At 48.4% G+C, this 19,670-nt stretch overlaps 1 protein-coding gene across 1 annotated transcript in view; it reads left to right on the forward strand.

The window, feature by feature from the left end:
- LOC102937744 (dedicator of cytokinesis protein 2) overlaps positions 1-19,670 on the forward strand; it is a 326,706-nt gene that overhangs the window by 88,036 nt on the left and 219,000 nt on the right. The window contains 1 exon segment of the mRNA XM_043545086.1: positions 14,728-14,917. Coding sequence (XP_043401021.1) covers positions 14,728-14,917 — 190 coding nt within the window.

Raw genomic sequence — 19,670 nt, forward strand, 5'->3', positions numbered from 1 at the left:
CCCGCCCTTCCCGCTCATACATAAAGTCCTCCTCAAGGCTCTCCAGGACAGGGCTTCCTTGATCCTTATAGTGCCAATGTGGCCCCGCCAGCACCAGTTCAGCATGCTGTTGAACACTGTTGGACAGACCAGTAGCTGTTCCCATGTGCCTGACCCTCATCACACAGGACCATGGCCATCTACAACACCCCAATCTGGAGTCCCTCCACTTCGCAGCGTGGAAACTCCATGGTTGAACCCACTCAAGCTTCAGTGTTCGGACTCAGGGAAGTTCTGCCAGGAAGTAGGAAACCCTCCACTCGTGCCACGTACCTGGCAAAGTGGAGGCGGTTTTCCATTTGGTCTCTGCAGATGGGCAGCCCTCCACAGCACGCATCAGTTCCCCTTGTTTTGGGCTACCTACTGTACCTCAAGCAGCAGGGGTTGGCAATATCATCTATCAGAGTGCACCTGGCTGCCATTTCGGCCTTCTACCCGGGGGCCAGTGGGTAGATCAGTCTTGAGAAACCGGCCCACCATGGGATTTCTGAAGAGTTTGGACAGGCTTTATCCCCAGGTGTGGCAGCCCGTTCCCCAGTGGGACCTCAACCTGGTTCTGTCCATGCTCATGAGGCTCCCTTTTGAGCCCATGGCAACCTGCCATCTGTCCTACCTTTCCTGGAAGATGGCCTTTCTGGTGGCCATAACCTCGGCTAGAAGGGTCTCCGAGCTCAAAGTGCTGACTTCCGAGCCTCCCTATATGATCTTGTATAAAGACAAGGTGCAGCTATGCCTTTACCCTGTGTTTCTACCAAAGGTAGTCTCCCAGTTTCATGTGAACCAGGACATATTTTTACCTGTGTTCTTCCCTAAGCCACATGCCAGTAATAGGGAGCAAATGCTCCATTCTCTGGACGTCAGGCGTGCCCTAGCATTCTACATTGAGTGCACAAAGCCATTTTGTAAGTCACCACAGCTTTTTATTGCAATTGTAGAGAGAATGAAAGCGCTTCCCATCTTGTCCCAGCGCATTTCATCATGGATCACATCCTGCATCAGAACGTGCTACGACCTAGCTAAGATTCCAGCCCCTCCGCTAACAGCACACTCCACAAGAGCACAGGATTTGTCCGCAGCATTCCTTACACAGGTCCCTATCCAGGATATGTGCAAGGCAGCAATGTGGTCTTCCAGCCACACATTCTCATCGCACTACCCCATCACCCAATAGGCAAGGGATGATGCAGCCTTTGACAGGGCAGTCCTGCATTCAGCAACCAGGTGAACTCCGACCCTGCCTCCGTGGAAACTGCTTGCGAGTCACCTATTGGAATGCACATGAGCAATCACTCGAAGAAGAAAAAACGGTTACCTACTTCTTGTAATTGTTCTTCAAGATGTATTGCTCATGTCCATTCCAACTCCCACCTGCCTCCCCTCTGTTAGAATATTCCGGCAAGAAGGAACTGAGTAAGCAGCGGGTCGGCAGGGACCTATATATACTGCCAAGAAGGTACCACTCCAGGGGGCTCCATAGCTGACCCGACGGGTACCGCTAGGGGAAAAACCTTCCAACGATTATGCACGCAGCGCGCGCACACATCTATTGGAATGGACATGAACAACATATCTCGAAGAACAAGAGGTGGGTAACCGTTTTTTCTCGTGTCTTGCTTACAACTCTCCTGCTAATACATCCCAGAATGATGTTCACTTTTTTTTGCAACAGCATTACACTGTTGATTCATATTTAGCTTGTGGTCCACTATGGCCCCCGGATCCCTTTCTGCAGTACTCCTTCCTAGGCAGTCATTTCCCATTTTGTATGTGTGCAACTGATTGTTCCTTCTTAAATGGAGTACTTTGCATTAGTCCTTATTGAATTTCATCCTATTTACTTCAGACCATTTCTCCAGTTTGTCCAGATCATTTTGAATTTTAATCCTGTCCTCCAAAGCACTTGGAACCCCTGCCAGCTTGGTATCATTGCATACTTCATAAGTGTACTCTGTATGCCATCATCTAAATAATTGATGAAGATATTGAATAGAACCTGACCCAGAACTGATCTCTGCGGGACCCCACTCATTATGCTCTTCCGGCATGACTGTCAACGACTGATTACTCTCTGGGAACAGTTTTCCAACCACCTTATAGTATCTCCATCTAGGTTGCATTTCCCTAGTTTGTTTATGAGAAGGTCATGTGAGACAGTATCAAAAGCTTTAATAAAGTCAAGATATACCACCTCTATGCTTCCCCCCCTATCCACAAGGCTTGTTAACCTGTCAAAGACAGCTATCAGGTTGATTTGACATGATTTGTTCTTGACAAATCCGTGCTGGCTGTTACTTATCACCTTATTATCTTCTAGATGTGTGCAAATTCAAGCCCAAATTAATGGTGTTACATTTGCAAATGAATTCTAGCTCTGCAGTTTCTCTTTGAAGTCTGTTTTTGAAGTTTTTTTTGTTGAAGGATGGCTACTTTTAAACCTGTTATTGAATGTCCAGGGAGATTGAAGTGTTCTCCTACCGGCTTTTGTATGTTACCATTCCTGATGTCTGATTTGTGTCCATTTATTCTTTTATGTAGAGACTGTCCGGTTTGGCCAATGCACCTGGCAGAGGGGCATTGCTGGCACATTATGGCATATATCACATTAGTAGATGTGCAGGTGAATGAGCCCCTGGTGGTGTGGCTCATGTGGTTGGGTCCTCTGATGGTGTTGCTAGAGTAGATATGGGGACAGAGTAGGCAACGGGGTTTATTACAGGGATGGGTTCCAGGGCTAGTGTTTCTGTGATGTGGTATGTAGTTGCTGGCGAGTATTTTCTTCAGGTTGGGGGGGGGGCTGTCTTTAAGCAAGGACTGGCCTGCCTCCCAAGGTCTGTGAGAGCGAGGGATCGTTTTCCAGGATAGGCTGTAGATCGTTGATAATGTGCTGGAGAGGTTTTAGCTGGGGGCTGTACATGATGGCCAGTGGTGTTCTGTTTTCCTTGTTGGGCCTGTCCTGTAGTAGGTGACTCCTGGGTACCCGTCTCATTCTGTCAATCTGTTTCCTCACTTCCCCAGGTGGGTTTTGTAGTTTTAGGAATGCTTGATAAAGATCTTGTAGGTGTTTGTCTGAGGGATTGGAGTAAATTTGGTTGTATCTTAGGCCTTGGCTGAAGCTAATGGATCATGTGATGTGTCCTAGATGGAAGCTGGAGGCATGTAGATAAGTATAGCGGTCAGTAGGTTTGTAGTATAGGGTGGTGTTTATGTGACCATCACTTATTTGCACTGTAGTGTCCAGGAAGTGGATCTCTTGTGTGGACTGGTCCAGGCTAAGGTTGATGGGGTGGAAATTGTTGAAATCATGGTGGAATTCCTCAAGGGCCTCCTTCCCGTGGGTTCATATTGAAGATGTCATCAATGTAGCGTAAGTAGAGGAGGGGCGCTAGGGGATCAGAGCTGAGGAAGCGTCGTTCTAAGTCAGCCATAAAAATGTTGGCATACTGTGGGGCTATGCAGGTACCCATAGCAGTGTTGCTGACTTGAAAATATAAGTTATCCTCAAATCTGATATGGTTGTGGATGAGGACAAAGTCACAAAGCTCAGCCACCCCGTGTGCCGTGGCTTCATCAAGGATACTGTTCCTGAAGGCTTGTAGTCTCCTCTTGTGGAATATTGGTGTAAAGAGCTTCTACATCCATGGTGGCCAGGATGGTGTTTCCAGGAAGATCACCAATGCATTGTAGTTTCCTCAGGAAGTTGGTGGTGTCTCAAAGATAGCTCCGAGTGCTGGTAGCATAGGGTCTGAGGAGAGAGTCCAAATAGCCAGGGGACAAGGGATAGCTCAGTGGTTTGAGCATTGGCCTGCTAAACCCAAAGTTGTGAGTTCAATCCTTGAGGGGGCTATTTAGGGATCTGGGGCAAAAATTGGGGATTGGTCCTGCTTTGAGCAGGGGGTTGGACTAGATGACCTCCTAAGGTCCCTTCCAACCCTGAGATTCTATGAAATTGATTGCTTAATTATTTGCTCCATTATCTTTCCTGGTACAGAAGTTAAGCTGACTGATCTGTAATTTCCTGGCTTGTCCTTATTTCCCTTTTTATAGATGGACACTATATTTTCTTGTTTATTATTTAGTAGTAGTTCTGTTGGGAGTGGGGGGTTCCCCCTCCACCCTGACTTTTTTCCCCTTGGGGTCTCATGACATGCCTTAGTCCCCAGGGTTCAAGCCCTGCAAGTCCTGCAATAAGCCCATGCCAACAGGAGACCCCCACGATGCTTTTTAAAGTGTCTGGGGGAGGCTCACCACGCCAATAGGTGCAGGATTTGTAAGGGTTTTTCAACCCAGGACCAAAAAGGAGCGGGACTTCAGATTGAAACAGCTCCTTATGGAAGTGGCTCTTAAACGGCAGTCCACCTCAGCACAGCAGGACCTAGCGCTGAGCTCCTTGGTGCGGAGTGCGCCTGCATTGGTGGCAGAATCAGCATTGCGGAAGGTCTCCAAGCACAGAGACTTGCGGCACCGCTGATCCCCTGTGCCTAAGACTGTGGGAACTGCCCGGCACCGGTTCCACTCTCCAGTGCCACAGAGAGGCACGCCAAGCAGGATAGAGGCGGATCTTCTATGAACCCCACCCCTGTGGTCTCAGCCAATGGGGCATGTCCCAGAGAGGAGTACCCAGCCCCAAGACCCGTGGAGTCGGCACCAGGAACTTCAGACCCTCAAGGAGTACCGTTGAGCCTGGGGCCGTTGGACTCCCCAATCCATGTGGTGGAAGAGATGGGGCTACCGTCTACCCTGGACACCTTTGAGGCTGCATGGGACCTCATTGCCATGATGGCACCGCAGTCCTCAACTCTCTGCGACAAGCCCTCGGCGCTTCCGGGGGCGGTACCGTCCCGTGGCAAGCCGATGAAGAACCTGCCTGCGTCTCTAGGTCACCGATCATCGGCACTGGAAAGGGGGAACCAGCCTGATTCCCAACACCACTCCGAGTCCTAGCACTGCTCGGTGTCCAGGCACTGCTCTTGCTCATGGCACTGGTCAAACTTGCTGCACCGGTCATACTCGCGGCACCGGTCTCTGGATCATCGGAGGTCCCGCTCCTCACACCGATCATCATCGTGCCGCTGATCCGCTCAGTATCGATCAAGGTCTTGGCACTGCTCCGGATCCCAGCACCGTTCCCCTTCCTCGCGGCACCGCTCACCCGGCCTACTCTGATTGGCACTGCCATGGCCTTCCAGATCCCAGTCCTCGTTTTCAGAATCAGACGTGGGGTCTAGATACTCACAATGGAGCCAGCACTGGTCAGCGCATCGACGGCCTGTTGCAGGTTCAATGCCATGGCTGCCTCATTGGCAAGGACCGGCGCAATGGCCTTTTTGGACCCCCTGGGCATATCACCAGTCCCAGGGTACCTTATCCAAGGGCTTCCAGTCTGTAGCATCCGAGTCCTGGGTGCTGACTGCCTCGGCCAGCCGCCCCATGCCCAAAGGTGCGGAAGAGACTCCAGCTACAGGACCTTCACTGGCACAGATCCCCGCCCCTTCGGTGGAACCAGTGGTCACTGACCTGGAGCAGCAGGTTAGTCAGAAGGTCCCCATGGACTAACAGGCCAGGATGACCTGGTTCCCCTACCTGCATCCTTGTCCTCCTCCCCAGACAAGGCAGTAGTGGGAACTTCGGTCTCAAGACTGCCACCCATAGATAGTCACGCCCACCAGGACCTGCTCCGCAGGGTGGTGTGCAATATGGGCTTACAAACCGAGGAGGTGGTGGAACAGGAGGACCCAATGGTGGACATTTTGGCCTCAGAGGGTCCATCCCGAGTGGCACTGCCACTCATTAAGACCATTCAAAACAACACTAAAACTGTATGGCAGACCCCGGCCTCTATCCCCCCGACAGCCAAAGGGGTGGAACGCAAATACTTTGCTCCCTCCAAGGGTTACGAGTATTTGTACACCCACCTGCAGCCCTGCTCCTTAGTGGTGTCTGCGGTTAATGAACATGAAAGGCAGGGGCAGCAGGGGCCCATGCCTAAGTCCAAGGGCTCTAAAAAACTTGACCTTTTTAGTAGAATGGTCTACTCCAGGGGGACCTACCACTCAGGATTGCTAACCAGCAGGCAGTCTTGAGCCGATATAATTTTAACTCATGGAACTCCATGCTCAAATTTAAGGAGCTAATCCCATCGGAGTCCAGGGACGAGTTTGGGGCCATTGTGAAGGAGGGCAAGGCAGTGGCACGGACCTCTTTACAGGCGCGTACCTTGTCCTGCAGCATAGCCATGAGGAGGACCTCATGGCTTCAAGTTTTGGGTCTACCCCACTCAAGGTCCAACAGACCCTACAGGACCTGCCCTTTGATGGGGCAGGATTATTCGTGGAGAAAACAGACTCCAGGCTACACAGCCTAAAGGATTCAAGGGCGACACTGAAGTCACTGGGGATGCACACCCAAGCTATGAGGTGGAAACATTTTAAGCCTCAACCCCCTCAACTTCCTAACCACCTTACCCGAGACAAGACTTTTCTAGACGGCGAGGTAGGAATGACAGGTGTAAGCCATCCCAGCCCTCATCACCACAGGGCCAGGTGCGCACCTCTTTGGGAGTCACCTGGTTGGAATTGATGTGAACAAGCACTCGAAAAAGAAGAAAACGGTTACTCACCTTCTTGTAACTTGTTTTTTGAGCTGTGTTATTCACGTCCATTCCACAGCCCACCCTCCGTCCCCTCTGTTGGAGTAGCCGGCAAGTAGGAACTGAAAGGGAGGTCGGGCCAGCAGGGTCATATATTGAGCACCAAGAAGGCGCCACTCCAGGGGGCTCCATAGCTGACCTAACGGGAGCTGCTGGGGGAAAAACTTTCCGGCAACCATGCACACAGTGCGCGCACACCTGATTGGAATGGATGTGAACAACACATCTTGAAGAACAACAGTTACAAGAAGGTGAGTAACCGTTCTTTCCCTTCTTTGACAGGATTATTGGCCTAATGGATGCGGGGGAAGCAGTAGATTTGATGTACTTGATTTCAGTAAGGCTTGATATTCTCATAAGCAAATTAGGGAAGTGTGGTCTAGATTAAATTACTGTAAGGTGTGTGCAAAACTGGTTGAAAGACGATGCACGAAGAGCAGTTATCAATGGTTCACTGTAAAGTGGGGAGATGTATAGTCGGGTTCCAGAGGGGCCTATGATGGGTCTGTTATGAGTCAATATTTTCATCGGTGACTTGGATAATGGAGTGGAGAGTGTGCTTATAAAATTTGCAAATGACATGAAGCTGGGAGGGGTTGCAAGCACTTCAGAGTACAGGGTTAGAATTCAAAATGACTTAAAATTGGAGAATGGGGCTGAAATATACAAGATGAAATTTGGTAAAGACAAGTACAAAGTAGTACACTTAAGGAAAAATTAAAGGCACAGCTACAAAATGGGGAATAACTGGCTAAGCTGTAGTACTGCTGAAAAAGATCTGGGGGTTATAGTGGATCAAAAATTGAATATATGTCAACAATGTAATGCAGTTGTGAAAAAGGCTAATATCATTCTGGGGTGTATTAACAGGGGTGTTTGTATGTAAGACACTGGAGGTAATTGTTTTGCTCTACTTGGCACGAGTGAGGCTTCAGCAGGAGTACTGTGTCCAATTCCAGATGCCACACTTTAAGAAAGATGTAGACAAATTGGAGAAAGTCCAAAGGAGAGCAACAAAAATGATAAAAGATTCAGGAAACCTGACCGACGAGGAAAGGTTGAAAAAAACCAGGCATGTTTAGTGTTGAAAAACGAAGCCTGAGGGGGGACCTGATCACAGTCTTCATAGAATATCAGAGTTGGGAGGGACCTCAGAAGGTCATCTAGTCCAACCCCCTGCTCGAAGCAGGACCAAGTCCCAGTTAAATCATCCCAGCCAGGGCTTTGTCAAGCCTGACCTTAAAAACCTCTAAGGAAGGAGATTCTACCACCTCCCTAGGTAACGCATTCCAGTGTTTCACCACCCTCTTAGTGAAAAAGTTTTTCCTAATATCCAATCTAAACCTCCCCCACTGCAACTTGAGACCATTACTCCTCGTTCTGTCATCTGCTACCATTGAGAACAGTCTAGAGCCATCCTCTTTGGAACCCCCTTTCAGGTAGTTGAAAGCAGCTATCAAATCCCCCCTCATTCTTCTCTTCTGCAGACTAAACAATCCCAGCTCCCTCAGCCTCTCCTCATAAGTCATGTGCTCTAGACCCCTAATCATTTTTGTTGCCCTTCGCTGGACTCTCTCCAATTTATCCACATCCTTCTTGTAGTGTGGGGCCCAAAACTGGACACAGTACTCCAGATGAGGCCTCACCAATGTCGAATAGAGGGGAACGATCACGTCCCTCGATCTGCTCGCTATGCCCCTACTTATACATCCCAAAATGCCATTGGCCTTTTTGGCAACAAGGGCACACTGCTGACTCATATCCAGCTTCTCGTCCACTGTCACCCCTAGGTCCTTTTCCACAGAACTGCTGCCTAGCCATTCGGTCCCTAGTCTGTAGCGGTGCATTGGATTCTTCCATCCTAAGTGCAGGACCCTGCACTTATCCTTATTGAACCTCATCAGATTTCTTTTGGCCCAAACCTCCAATTTGTCTAGGTCCTTCTGTATCCTATCCCTCCCCTCCAGCGTATCTACCACTCCTCCCAGTTTAGTATCATCCGCAAATTTGCTGAGAGTGCAATCCACACCATCCTCCAGATCATTTATGAAGATATTGAACAAAACCGGCCCCAGGACCGACCCCTGGGGCACTCCACTTGACACCGGCTGCCAACTAGACATGGAGCCATTGATCACTACCCGTTGAGCCCGACAATCTAGCCAACTTTCTACCCACCTTATAGTGCATTCATCCAGCCCATACTTCCTTAACTTGCTGACAAGAATACTGTGGGAGACCGTGTCAAAAGCTTTGCTAAAGTCAAGAAACAATACATCCACTGCTTTCCCTTCATCCACAGAACCAGTAATCTCATCATAAAAGGCGATTAGATTAGTCAGGCATGACCTTCCCTTGGTGAATCCATGCTGGCTGTTCCTGATCACTTTCCTCTCATGCAAGTGCTTCAGGATTGATTCTTTGAGGACCTGCTCCATGATTTTTCCAGGGACTGAGGTGAGGCTGACCGGCCTGTAGTTCCCAGGATCCTCCTTCTTCCCTTTTTTAAAGATTGGCACTACATTAGCCTTTTTCCAGTCATCCGGGACTTCCCCCGTTCGCCACGAGTTTTCAAAGATAATGGCCAATGGCTCTGCAATCACAGCCACCAATTCCTTCAGCACTCTCGGATGCAACTCGTCCGGCCCCATGGACTTGTGCACGTCCAGCTTTTCTAAATAGTCCCTAACCACCTCTATCTCCACAGAGGGCTGGCCATCTCTTCCCCATTTTGTGATGCCCAGCGCAGCAGTCTGGGAGCTGACCTTGTTAGTGAAGACAGAGGCAAAAAAAGCATTGAGTACATTAGCTTTTTCCACATCCTCTGTCACTAGGTTGCCTCCCTCATTCAGTAAGGGGCCCACACTTTCCTTGGCTTTCTTCTTGTTGCCAACATACCTGAAGAAACCCTTCTTGTTACTCTTGACATCTCTTGCTAGCTGCAGCTCCAGGTGCGATTTGGCCCTCCTGATATCATTCCTACATGCCCGAGCAATATTTTTATACTCTTCCCTGGTCATATGTCCAACCTTCCACTTCTTGTAAGCTTCTTTTTTATGTTTAAGATCCGCTAGGATTTCATCGTTAAGCCAAGCTGGTCGCCTGCCATATTTACTATTCTTTCGACTCATCGGGATGGTTTGTCCCTGTAACCTCAACAGGGATTCCTTGAAATACAGCCAGCTCTCCTGGACTCCTTTCCCCTTCATGTTAGTCCCCCAGGGGATCCTACCCATCCATTCCCTGAGGGAGTCGAAGTCTGCTTTCCTGAAGTCCAGGGTCCGTATCCTGCTGCTTACCTTTCTTCCCTGCGTCAGGATCCTGAACTCAACCAACTCATGGTCACTGCCTCCCAGATTCCCATCCACTTTTGCTTCCCCCACTAATTCTACCCGGTTTGTGAGCAGCAGGTCAAGAAAAGCGCCCCCCCTAGTTGGCTCCTCTAGCACTTGCGCCAGGAAATTGTCCCCTACGCTTTCCAAAAACTTCCTGGATTGTCTATGCACCGCTGTATTGCTCTCCCAGCAGATATCAGGAAAATTAAAGTCACCCATGAGAATCAGGGCGTGCGATCTAGTAGCTTCCGTGAGCTGCCGGAAGAAAGCCTCATCTACCTCATCCCCCTGGTCCGGTGGTCTATAGCAGACTCCCACCACTACATCACTCTTGTTGCACACACTTCTAAACTTAATCCAGAGACACTCAGGTTTTTCTACAGTTTCGTACCGGAGCTCTGAGCAGTCATACTGCTCCCTTACATACAGTGCTACTCCCCCACCTTTTCTGCCCTGCCTGTCCTTCCTGAACAGTTTATAACCATCCATGACAGTACTCCAGTCATGTGAGTTATCCCACCAAGTCTCTGTTATTCAGATCACGTCATAGTTCCTTGACATCACCAGGACCTCCAGTTCTCCCTTCAGATAAATTAAGGGCTGTTATAAAGAGGACAGGGATCAGTTCTCTCTGTCTGCCGAAGGAAGGACAAAAATAATTGACTTAATCTGCAGCAAGGGAGATTTAGGTTAGATATTAGGAAAAACTTTCTAACTATAAGGATAACATTAGAAGAGGTGTCCAATGGAGGATGGAGGTTTTAAAGAACAGGTTAGACAAACACCTATCTAGGTATACTTGCTCCTGCCGCAGCCTATGGGGCTGACTCTCGAGGTCCCTTCCAGCCCTACATTTCTATGATATAGGTTATTCTCTGCAAGGCTGTTGCCTCCCTGCTTCTGCTCCATGACATGATGCCTCTGCACCACAAAGCTGCACTGGTTTCAATATCATGTCATTGCAAACTCCTGTCTAATTTGCTGCGCCGTGCCCCTGTCTTCCTTGGCTGTTCCTGCTTCCCCAATTTCTCCTTCCCATTGAGAGGCTGTATTTCAGGCAATTTTTTCCTTGGGTGGATTAGATTAATAGATTTTAAGCTCTAAAGGGACCATTATGGTCATCTAGTCAGACCTCCTGGGTAACGCAGGCCACAGACCTTCACCCAGTAAACTCTGCATAAGGCACAGAACTTCTGTCACGCTAGAGCAGATCTTTCCAGTCTTGATTTAGAAACTCCAAGTGATGGAGAATCCACCACGTCCCCGGGTTAATTGTTCCAACTGTTAATTACCATCACCGTTGAAACTTGTGCCTTATTTTAGTCTGAATTTGTCCAGCTTCAGCTTCCAACCATGAGATCTTGTTCTGCCTCATACTGTGAGACTAAAGAGCTATCTGCTGTCAGAAATCAGTCCCTGTTGCAGCTCTAACTGCACCTCTGTCCCCTTCGCGGCCTCTCTGAGGGCAACCCCTCAGTTGTCAGGTCTCCTACCTTTACCTCTCCTGGGGTGGACTCATACAATTCTCCCATTTTTAGACCTGGCCTTGGGCTACACCGTGTATACACACTGTGCATCCACCATGCATACACACTGGTGCAGTTCTTCCCTTTGGGAGTTTGACCCGTGGTGAGTACAGTACCCAGACAGCCTTCTGAAACCAAGCATTGTTTAATTTTAATAGTAGGAGTAAAGCATTTAGAGAAAAAGATTTTAAAACAACAGTCTATGCGCATGTCTGTCTTACCTACCAGCTCACCATCTCCTGCTGGTAACCTAGACAGACCTAGACTGCCTGTGTGAGTTTGAACAGCACCTCAGCAGCTACCTCCCCTCTGGGAAGAGAGAATCTCTTTTTGTTCCTTTGTCCTTTTCAGTCCCCACTTTTGGCCCTGCTTGTCCAAACCAGTTCAGTAGACTCCACAGGAGGTCAAGGTAGAACCTTCAGAGCCAATGCCCCCTCAGTTCCAAGGGCTGATTGCCTGCTCGCATTCTCCACCACATGAAAGCTGCTGGCCTGTCTCCTGAGACCACGAAGGACTCACTGCCATGCCTAAATCTTTCAGGCCCTTCTTCCAGGACACCATTTTGTTAATTCAAACAAAATTCAAAATAACAGTACAAAACTCACAATCTATGCATGCTGCAAGGACCCAGGGGCCTTTTGCTCTGGTCCACTCTGCTCTCCCCTCTCTCTCTACTCCAGGGCCAGTCACAAGAGCAAACCTCCCTCTTGCAATGGTCCTCCAGCTGAGCACTCCTTTGTTTATAGGGATCACCTGACCCCTTCCTGGCTGGATATGATAATCAAACAGGGCTGGATGGCCCCAGGCCTCTAGCCTTTAAAGGGGAAGCCCACCTTGTTACAAACCCAATATAGGTCATACAGTATTCATAAATTATTAGAGTGGCTCCATGTCCATCACAATTTCTTCCCTGCACTGGCACTTGTAGATGGTAATCTAGTTGCCTCTTAACCTTCATTTGGATAAACTAAATATATCTAACTTCTTATGCTTCTCACTAGACGGCAGGCTTTCCAGAACTTGAGTCATTCGAGGGTTCTTTACTGAACCCTTTCCAATTTTTCAACATCCTTTTTTGAAGTGTGGACACAAGAACTGAACCCAGAACTCCAGTAATGGCCTCACTAATACCACTCTCTGCTCCTATTTGATATTCCTTTGCTTACACTCCCAAGGATCATGTTTTATTTATTTTCTGCCATGACCCATAAGTCCTTTTAATAGTACCTGCATTCCAGGACACATTCCCCCATCTTATAAGTGTGACCTACATTCTTTGTTTTTAGATGTATGACCTTGCCTTTGCCTATGTTAAAACTCATGTTTTTAAAATGAACTTCCTTATCAAACTATCCAGGTCAGCCTGTATAGGTGACCAGTCCCCATCATTATTTACTACTCCTCTAATTTTTGTCTCATCTACAAATTTTGCTAGCAATGATTTTATATTTGCTTCTAGATCACTGATAAAGATATTAAATAGCATTAGACCAATAACATATCCGTGTATGGCTCCACCAGAAACACCATCACTCAATTACAATTCCCTATTTATGATTACTGTGATGGGTTTGGTCACAGAGACCCCCTTGGGACTGTCACCTGGCATGTTGAGATTACCTCTGAGCCTGTTTTCCCTGCCAGCTTGGCACTCCAGAACCCTGCCTTGTTGAGCCAGACACACTAGCCTGCTGCAACACAGACCCAGGTCTGGTCCACGCCCCCAGAGCTGCAAACTTTAACCAAAAACTGTTCAGCAGGTCACCTAACTCCAGCACCCAGTTCCCAATGGGATCCAAACCCCAAATACATCCATTTTACTCTGTATAAAGCTTATACAAGGTAAACTCATAAATTGTCCACCCTCTATAACACTGATAAAGAGATATGCACAGCTGTTTGCTCCCACAGGTATTAATCACTTACTTTGGGTTTACTAATAAACAAAAGTGATCTTATTAAGTATAAAAAGTAGGATTTAAGTGATTTCAAGTAATAAGAGGCAGAACAAAGTAAGTTACCAAGCAAAATAAAACAAAACATACAAGTCTAAGCCTAAAACATTAAGAAACTGTGATAAAGTTCCTCCTCTGCCTTGGTGGGTCCCGCGCTTATTAGCAGATTTGCTTGCCTCAGAGATTCACAGCAGCCCTCCGTTTGAGCACTTTGCTAGTGGCTCAAACCTGCCATTCATTCAGCTAATCTCATCACTGGCCAGCATGAGGAAAAGGAAGGAGAACAATCCCCACAGTCTCTGCTGGTCCACCTAGTGGGTCGGGGGATAGGTCAGGGACTTTCCCCTCTGGTGGGACACACAGTGCAGGTCAACTCCTCCTGTATCCAACAGGGAGTTGGGGCGATGGGAGGAACCCAGGCCTGCCCTCTACTCCGGGTTCCAGCCCAGGGCCCTGTGGATCACAGCTGTCTACAGTGTTTTGTGTAACACCTGTGTGACAGCTACAACTCCCTGGGCTACTTCCCCATGGCCTCCTCCCTACACCTTCTTTATCCTCACCACAGGACCGTCCTCCTGATGCCAGATAGCATTTGTACTCCTCAGTCCTCCAGCAGCACACCCTCTCACTCAGCTCCTTGCGCACCCCTCACTGACTGAAGGGAGGTCCTTTTTAAACCAGGTGCACTGATTAGCCTGCCTTAATTGATTCTAGCAGCTTCTTCTTAATTGGCTCCAGGTGTCCTAATTAGCCTGCCTGCCTTAACTGGTTCCAGCAAGTTCCTGATTGTTCTGGAACTGCCCGTTACCTTACCCAGGGAAAAAAACCTTTTGTAGTGAAATGGCCCACCTTGATTATCCCTACAAAAGGTTCCCCCCCCTCCCCCCCCCCGCTCTCCTGCTGGTAATAGCTCACCTTAAGTGATCACTCTCGTTACAGTGTGTATGGTAACACACATTGTTTCATGTTCTCTATGTATATAAATCACCCCACTGTATTTTCCACTGAATGCATCCGATGAAGTGAGCTGTAGCTCACGAAAGCTTATGCTCAAATACATTTGTTAGTCTCTAAGGTGCCACAAGTCCTCCTTTTCTTTTTATGAAGTCTAAGTATATTACGTCAACACAGTTACTGCTATCAACCAAATTTATCAAAAAATGCTGAGTCATACAGGTTGAATCTTTTATGTCCTGCCCATTCTGATGACACACTTTGGATTTTAGGGTGACATCAGGAAATTGGAGGACGCCAGCTCTTACCTGAATCTGCCTTTTACGAGAAGTCTGTTAGAGTCAAAGACCCTTTCTGGTTCCTCATTCCGAGTGAGCGGTGGCATGGCTGGTATGGGCATACCTTCCCGGGACAGCTTCCAAATCTCCACCCTCGTCTGCTCCACCAAACTAACCCAGAATGGTATGTAGGAGTTTTCCCCTGCTTTCAGCAGAAGTGCACACCACAAACTTCAGTGTGACACTTCTGCAGTATGCTAGTGTGACACTGCCACACCTTTAAATAAGCTGTATTCACTTCCTACACATCTGTATGTGTTTGTACACCCTGCACACAGCTGCACAGCCCATCAGCCCCCTTCAGGATATCCTTTATGATACAGCTGTTAGTTACAGAGTATAAACACACATGTATCAGCATCCACGGGCAGCCTCTTGCCTGTGAGGAAAATGTTTGGGAAATTGCAAGGGGTCAAGCCAGAGTCAGTAGTGAGAAGCCAGAGCCACAGCTCAATCCAGAGGTCAGGAACTGGAGTAAGCAGGGTAGCAGGGAAAGAAGGGTTCAAGGCAAGGGCAGGACAGAGGCAAGACTGGGTGCAAGGCAGGAGCAGCAGGAACAAGGTAACACAAGAGCAGGCACAATGTTGGGCATGAGCATTGAGAAGCCAGTTAGCTGCAGCTGCTGCCTTAAGAGCTGGCCTGCTAGACCCTCCAGCCAATCAGGTGATGTGTCCAGTCAGGCAGCCTGCTACAGACCAGCTGTACTGATGAGGCTGCCTGGAGACTAGCTCTGCTGCAGGCCCTCACAGTGCCCCCCTCCCCATTGAGGGTGCCGTCTAGGGCCCTTGGGGCCTGGTTTCTTGGGGTACATGTGGTGAAAGGCTTGCAGGAGATCTCGGGCATGGATGTGTCCTGCAGGTTCTCAGGAACATTTGTCTGAGACGTACCTGTCCCAGTCAATTAGATGCCCAGCAAGAGTCTAGAACAGGGGTGGGCAAACTACGGCCCGTGGCCACATCTGGCCCGCCAGCCGATTTAATCCATCCCTCGAGCTCCTGCTGGGGAGCGGAGTCGGGAGCCACTCTGTGTGCTTGTGCCATGGCTCTGTGCGGCTCCTGGAAGCAGTGGCATGTCCCCCCTCCGGCTCCTACATCTAGGGGCAGCCAGAGGCTCTGTGTGCTTCCCCCACCCCAAGTGCCGCCTCCGCAGCTCCCATTGCCGCCTGATAATGGGGCAGCATGTAGAGCCGCCTGGCTGTGCCTCCGCATAGGAGCCAGAGGGGGGGAAAGTGCCGCTGCTTCCAGGAGCTGCTTGAGGTAAGCACCGCCCAGAGCCTGCACCCCTGAGCCCCTCCCGTGCCCCAACCCCCTGCCCAAGCCCTGATCCCCCTCCTGCCCTCTGAACCCCTCGGTCCCAACCTGGAGCTTTTTCCTACACCCCAAACCCTTCATCCCCAGCCCCACCCCAGAGCCCGCACCTCCAGCCAGAGCCCTCAACCCCCCCACACCCCAACCCCCTGCCCCAGCCCCCACCCCAGAGCCCGCACCCCCAGCCAGAGCCCTGACCCCTTCCTAAACCCCAACCCCAATTTCATGAGCATTCATGGCCCACCATACAATTTCCATACCCAGATGTGGCCCTCAGGCCAAAAAAGTTTGCCCACCCCTGAGCTAGAATATATCGAACCGCTTATTTTTCTTGGCCCCAAACAGTTATAGGTGGAAGAGGAGTATGCAGTGGGAAGGGATTCTTGAATAATAATTTTTAGAAGGAGTACTTGTGGCACCTTAGAGACTAACCAATTTATTTGAGCATAAGCTTTCGTGAGCTACAGCTCACTTCATCATATTTGAGCTTATGCTCAAATAAATTGGTTAGTCTCTAAGGTGCCACAAGTACTCCTTTTCTTTTTGCGAATACAGACTAACACAGCTGTTACTCTGAAACCTGTCAGTTTTTAGAAGGGAGATGTAAAAACAGTGTCAATCTTGAGGGAATCTTGTAGCTGTAACTTGAACTTGAACATAACAGGGTGAATCTGTTTTGTGATTTGGAAAGACCTTGTGTACGGATAGTCCAGCTTTGCAGAGAGGCAAGTTGATCACAGATTTCAGGCAGACAACCACTCCTTATCCCCTACCCCAAAACCAGGTATTGGCTGGCGGGACTGGTTGGCATACCATTCATAAGTTGTCTTGGCGATTTTTAACTGCCCTGGAGTTCTTGGTTTACCTGTTGGTTGTGGACAATGATTTTGTTAGTGGCAAGCATTGACAATTTGGCGGGGATCTCTGTATGAGCACAATGGTGGAAAGTATAGTTAGCAACAAAAAGAGTCTTGCTTGCTGGAGGCATTTCTAGCATTGATGTAAAAGTAAACTTGGCATGAGGTGAGGAATCAGGGACAGCCAATTATCTTGATGATAAGTTTAGAAAGTAATGTAGGTACTGTTCAAGGACTTGATTGACCCACTCTGCCTGACTCTTGGTGCTTGTATAAAAGGTCATTGAGGTTAGGGTGTCAATACTCAGATGGCATAGAAATTCTTGCCAGAAGTGGGAAATAAACTGGACTTCTTGGTCAGATACCATGCCTATAGGCAAGCCGTGGAGACAAAAGATGTTGTTCACAAACAGACAAACTGTCCCCTGAGCAGAAGCACCTGGCATGGAACAAAATGTGCCAGCTTGGGTAAGTGGTCAACCACCACTAGAATAGTACTGTGGCCTTGGGAAGGTGGTAATTCTATGATAAAGTCCATGGGAAGGATGGCCCAAGTCCAGGGCAAAGTGAGTAGGGGCTGGACGAGACCCAGCAGTCTTGAATGGGGCAATCTTAGTCCTGGTGCAAAGATCACAGGAATCTACACAGGACGCAACAGAGGCGCATATTGCTGGCCACCAAAACTTCCTGGAAACCAGGTCTTGAATGTTTGAATGGCCAAAGTGGCCTGCTAGGGGAGCATGATGGCAGAATTTTAGGATTCGAAGCAGAGTGATCCCTTCAGGCACATAGATGTGTCCCTCATGTTATAGGATCCCATTCTGGAATGTGAAGACTGCAGAGGTCTGATCCTGGTCAAGGTCTAAGACTTGATGGGTTCACTAAGTAACAGAGTGGATGATGCATAACAGGTTGGAGGTTACTGTTGACTAATACACGCTGACTAGCATACATATATATTATGTTAATAATACTACCCACAATATATATCCCAAGCATTTAAGTATGCATATTATTAAGCATTAATATAGCAGTTATATAGCCCAAATTGGCCTGTGATAATCCTGTTCACTTACGTTAAGTATCCCATACCATCTTACATTAACTGAAGTAAACTTTGACTTAAAGAGATAGGAAAACTGTCAGTATCAGGACATATAATTGGTTTTCTCATAGCAACAAAAAGAGTTAGCCTCAGAACCCTATTTACCCTAATACAGGCCTAGGAGGGTTCTTTTTGCCCCCTAGGACCTGGAATACATGTACTCAGAGCAAAGGTAAGGGTGCATCCACTGTGTATATACACCGGTGCAGTTTCTTCCCTTCAAGAGTCTGACCAGTGGCGAGTACAATATCCAGACAGCCTTCTGAAACCAAGCATCGTTAAATTTTAATAGTAGGAACAAAGCTTCTTTTTCGAGGAGTGTCCACTTTAGATGTCTTGATGCCCTACTGGAGAGTGATAAACCTTATGAGGGCAAGCTCGAACGGATGCTCACAGAGCAAAGTGAAACCCTCCACCTTGGCATCCGCAGAGCCGAAAGAAACTCGGAACCAAGCGGCACAGTGGTGCCACTTGCTGTACCTATGCCACTCAGCTCAAAGCCCTTGACACCAGCGACTACAATTCACATTCCTGGGCTGCCAGTAATGCAATCCCCAGTACCAAAGTCCACGGTTCCACAACAATTCACAAGACATGCAGACCTAATAATCTCTTCAACACCTGAATTCCCTCTACTTGGTACCGAAGGTACTCCATCCAGATTAGTACTGAGCCACTTGAATACTCCATCTGGATCAGCTCCCCCTCCCTCCAGTGATGACGAAGAGGAGGATGATGCAGTGATATATACTCCTCGTCACTCCTCACTGCAATCTGGACCATCTCAGCTACGAGCATGTCACCCATCTGCAGAGGCACGTGCTTGGTATGGGCACCCATAGGCACCACCCCACATGCCTTTCCCACCGAACTGGCCTTACTGAAATCTGTGGGCAATGTACAGGGCCCACCACTGCAGGCCTCCTCGCCCACCAAGATTGAGAGCCGCACAATCCCTATTACCACCTATCCCAGCATCCTCCGAAACACAAGAGGAAGTGACGGAGGAAACTGAGGACATATCTGATCAGGAAGCCTCACCACCTGCACACCTCTCATCTTCGTCACCAGACGAAACCATAATGCCCCCACAACTGGGGATGATTTTAAGGCCTTTCAGGTAGCAGAATCATTAGACATTTCTTTAAAACAGGTACCTGAATCTCAGCATAAGCTATTGGACATAGTCCAGTCATTTCCATCAGCAAAGATAGCTTTACTGATTGATGATGCTATTATGGGGCCTGCAAAAACCATCTGGCAGACACCAGCAACAGCTCCCACATCATGCAAAAAATAGGACAAAAAATATTATGTGCCATCTAAGGGGGCTGAGTTTTTATTTACACACCCCACACCAATTCACTAGTGGTGGAGGCTGTAAACGAGAGGGGAAAACAACACAACTCTGGAATAACCCCATACAACAAAGATTGGAAGAGGTTGGATTTCGTAGGCTGCTAGGCCTATTCCTCTGCAACACTTCAGTTCCACATAGCTAATTGTGCAGCTCTCCTGGTGAAACACATGCACTCCATCTTTTCGAAAATGTCAGAATTTATTCACAATTTGCCTGATGATAAAAAAGAACAATTTAAAGCGAATATA

The sequence above is a fragment of the Chelonia mydas genome, chromosome 4, assembly GCF_015237465.2.
Source record: "Chelonia mydas isolate rCheMyd1 chromosome 4, rCheMyd1.pri.v2, whole genome shotgun sequence".
Classification (NCBI taxonomy): Eukaryota; Metazoa; Chordata; order Testudines; family Cheloniidae; genus Chelonia; species Chelonia mydas.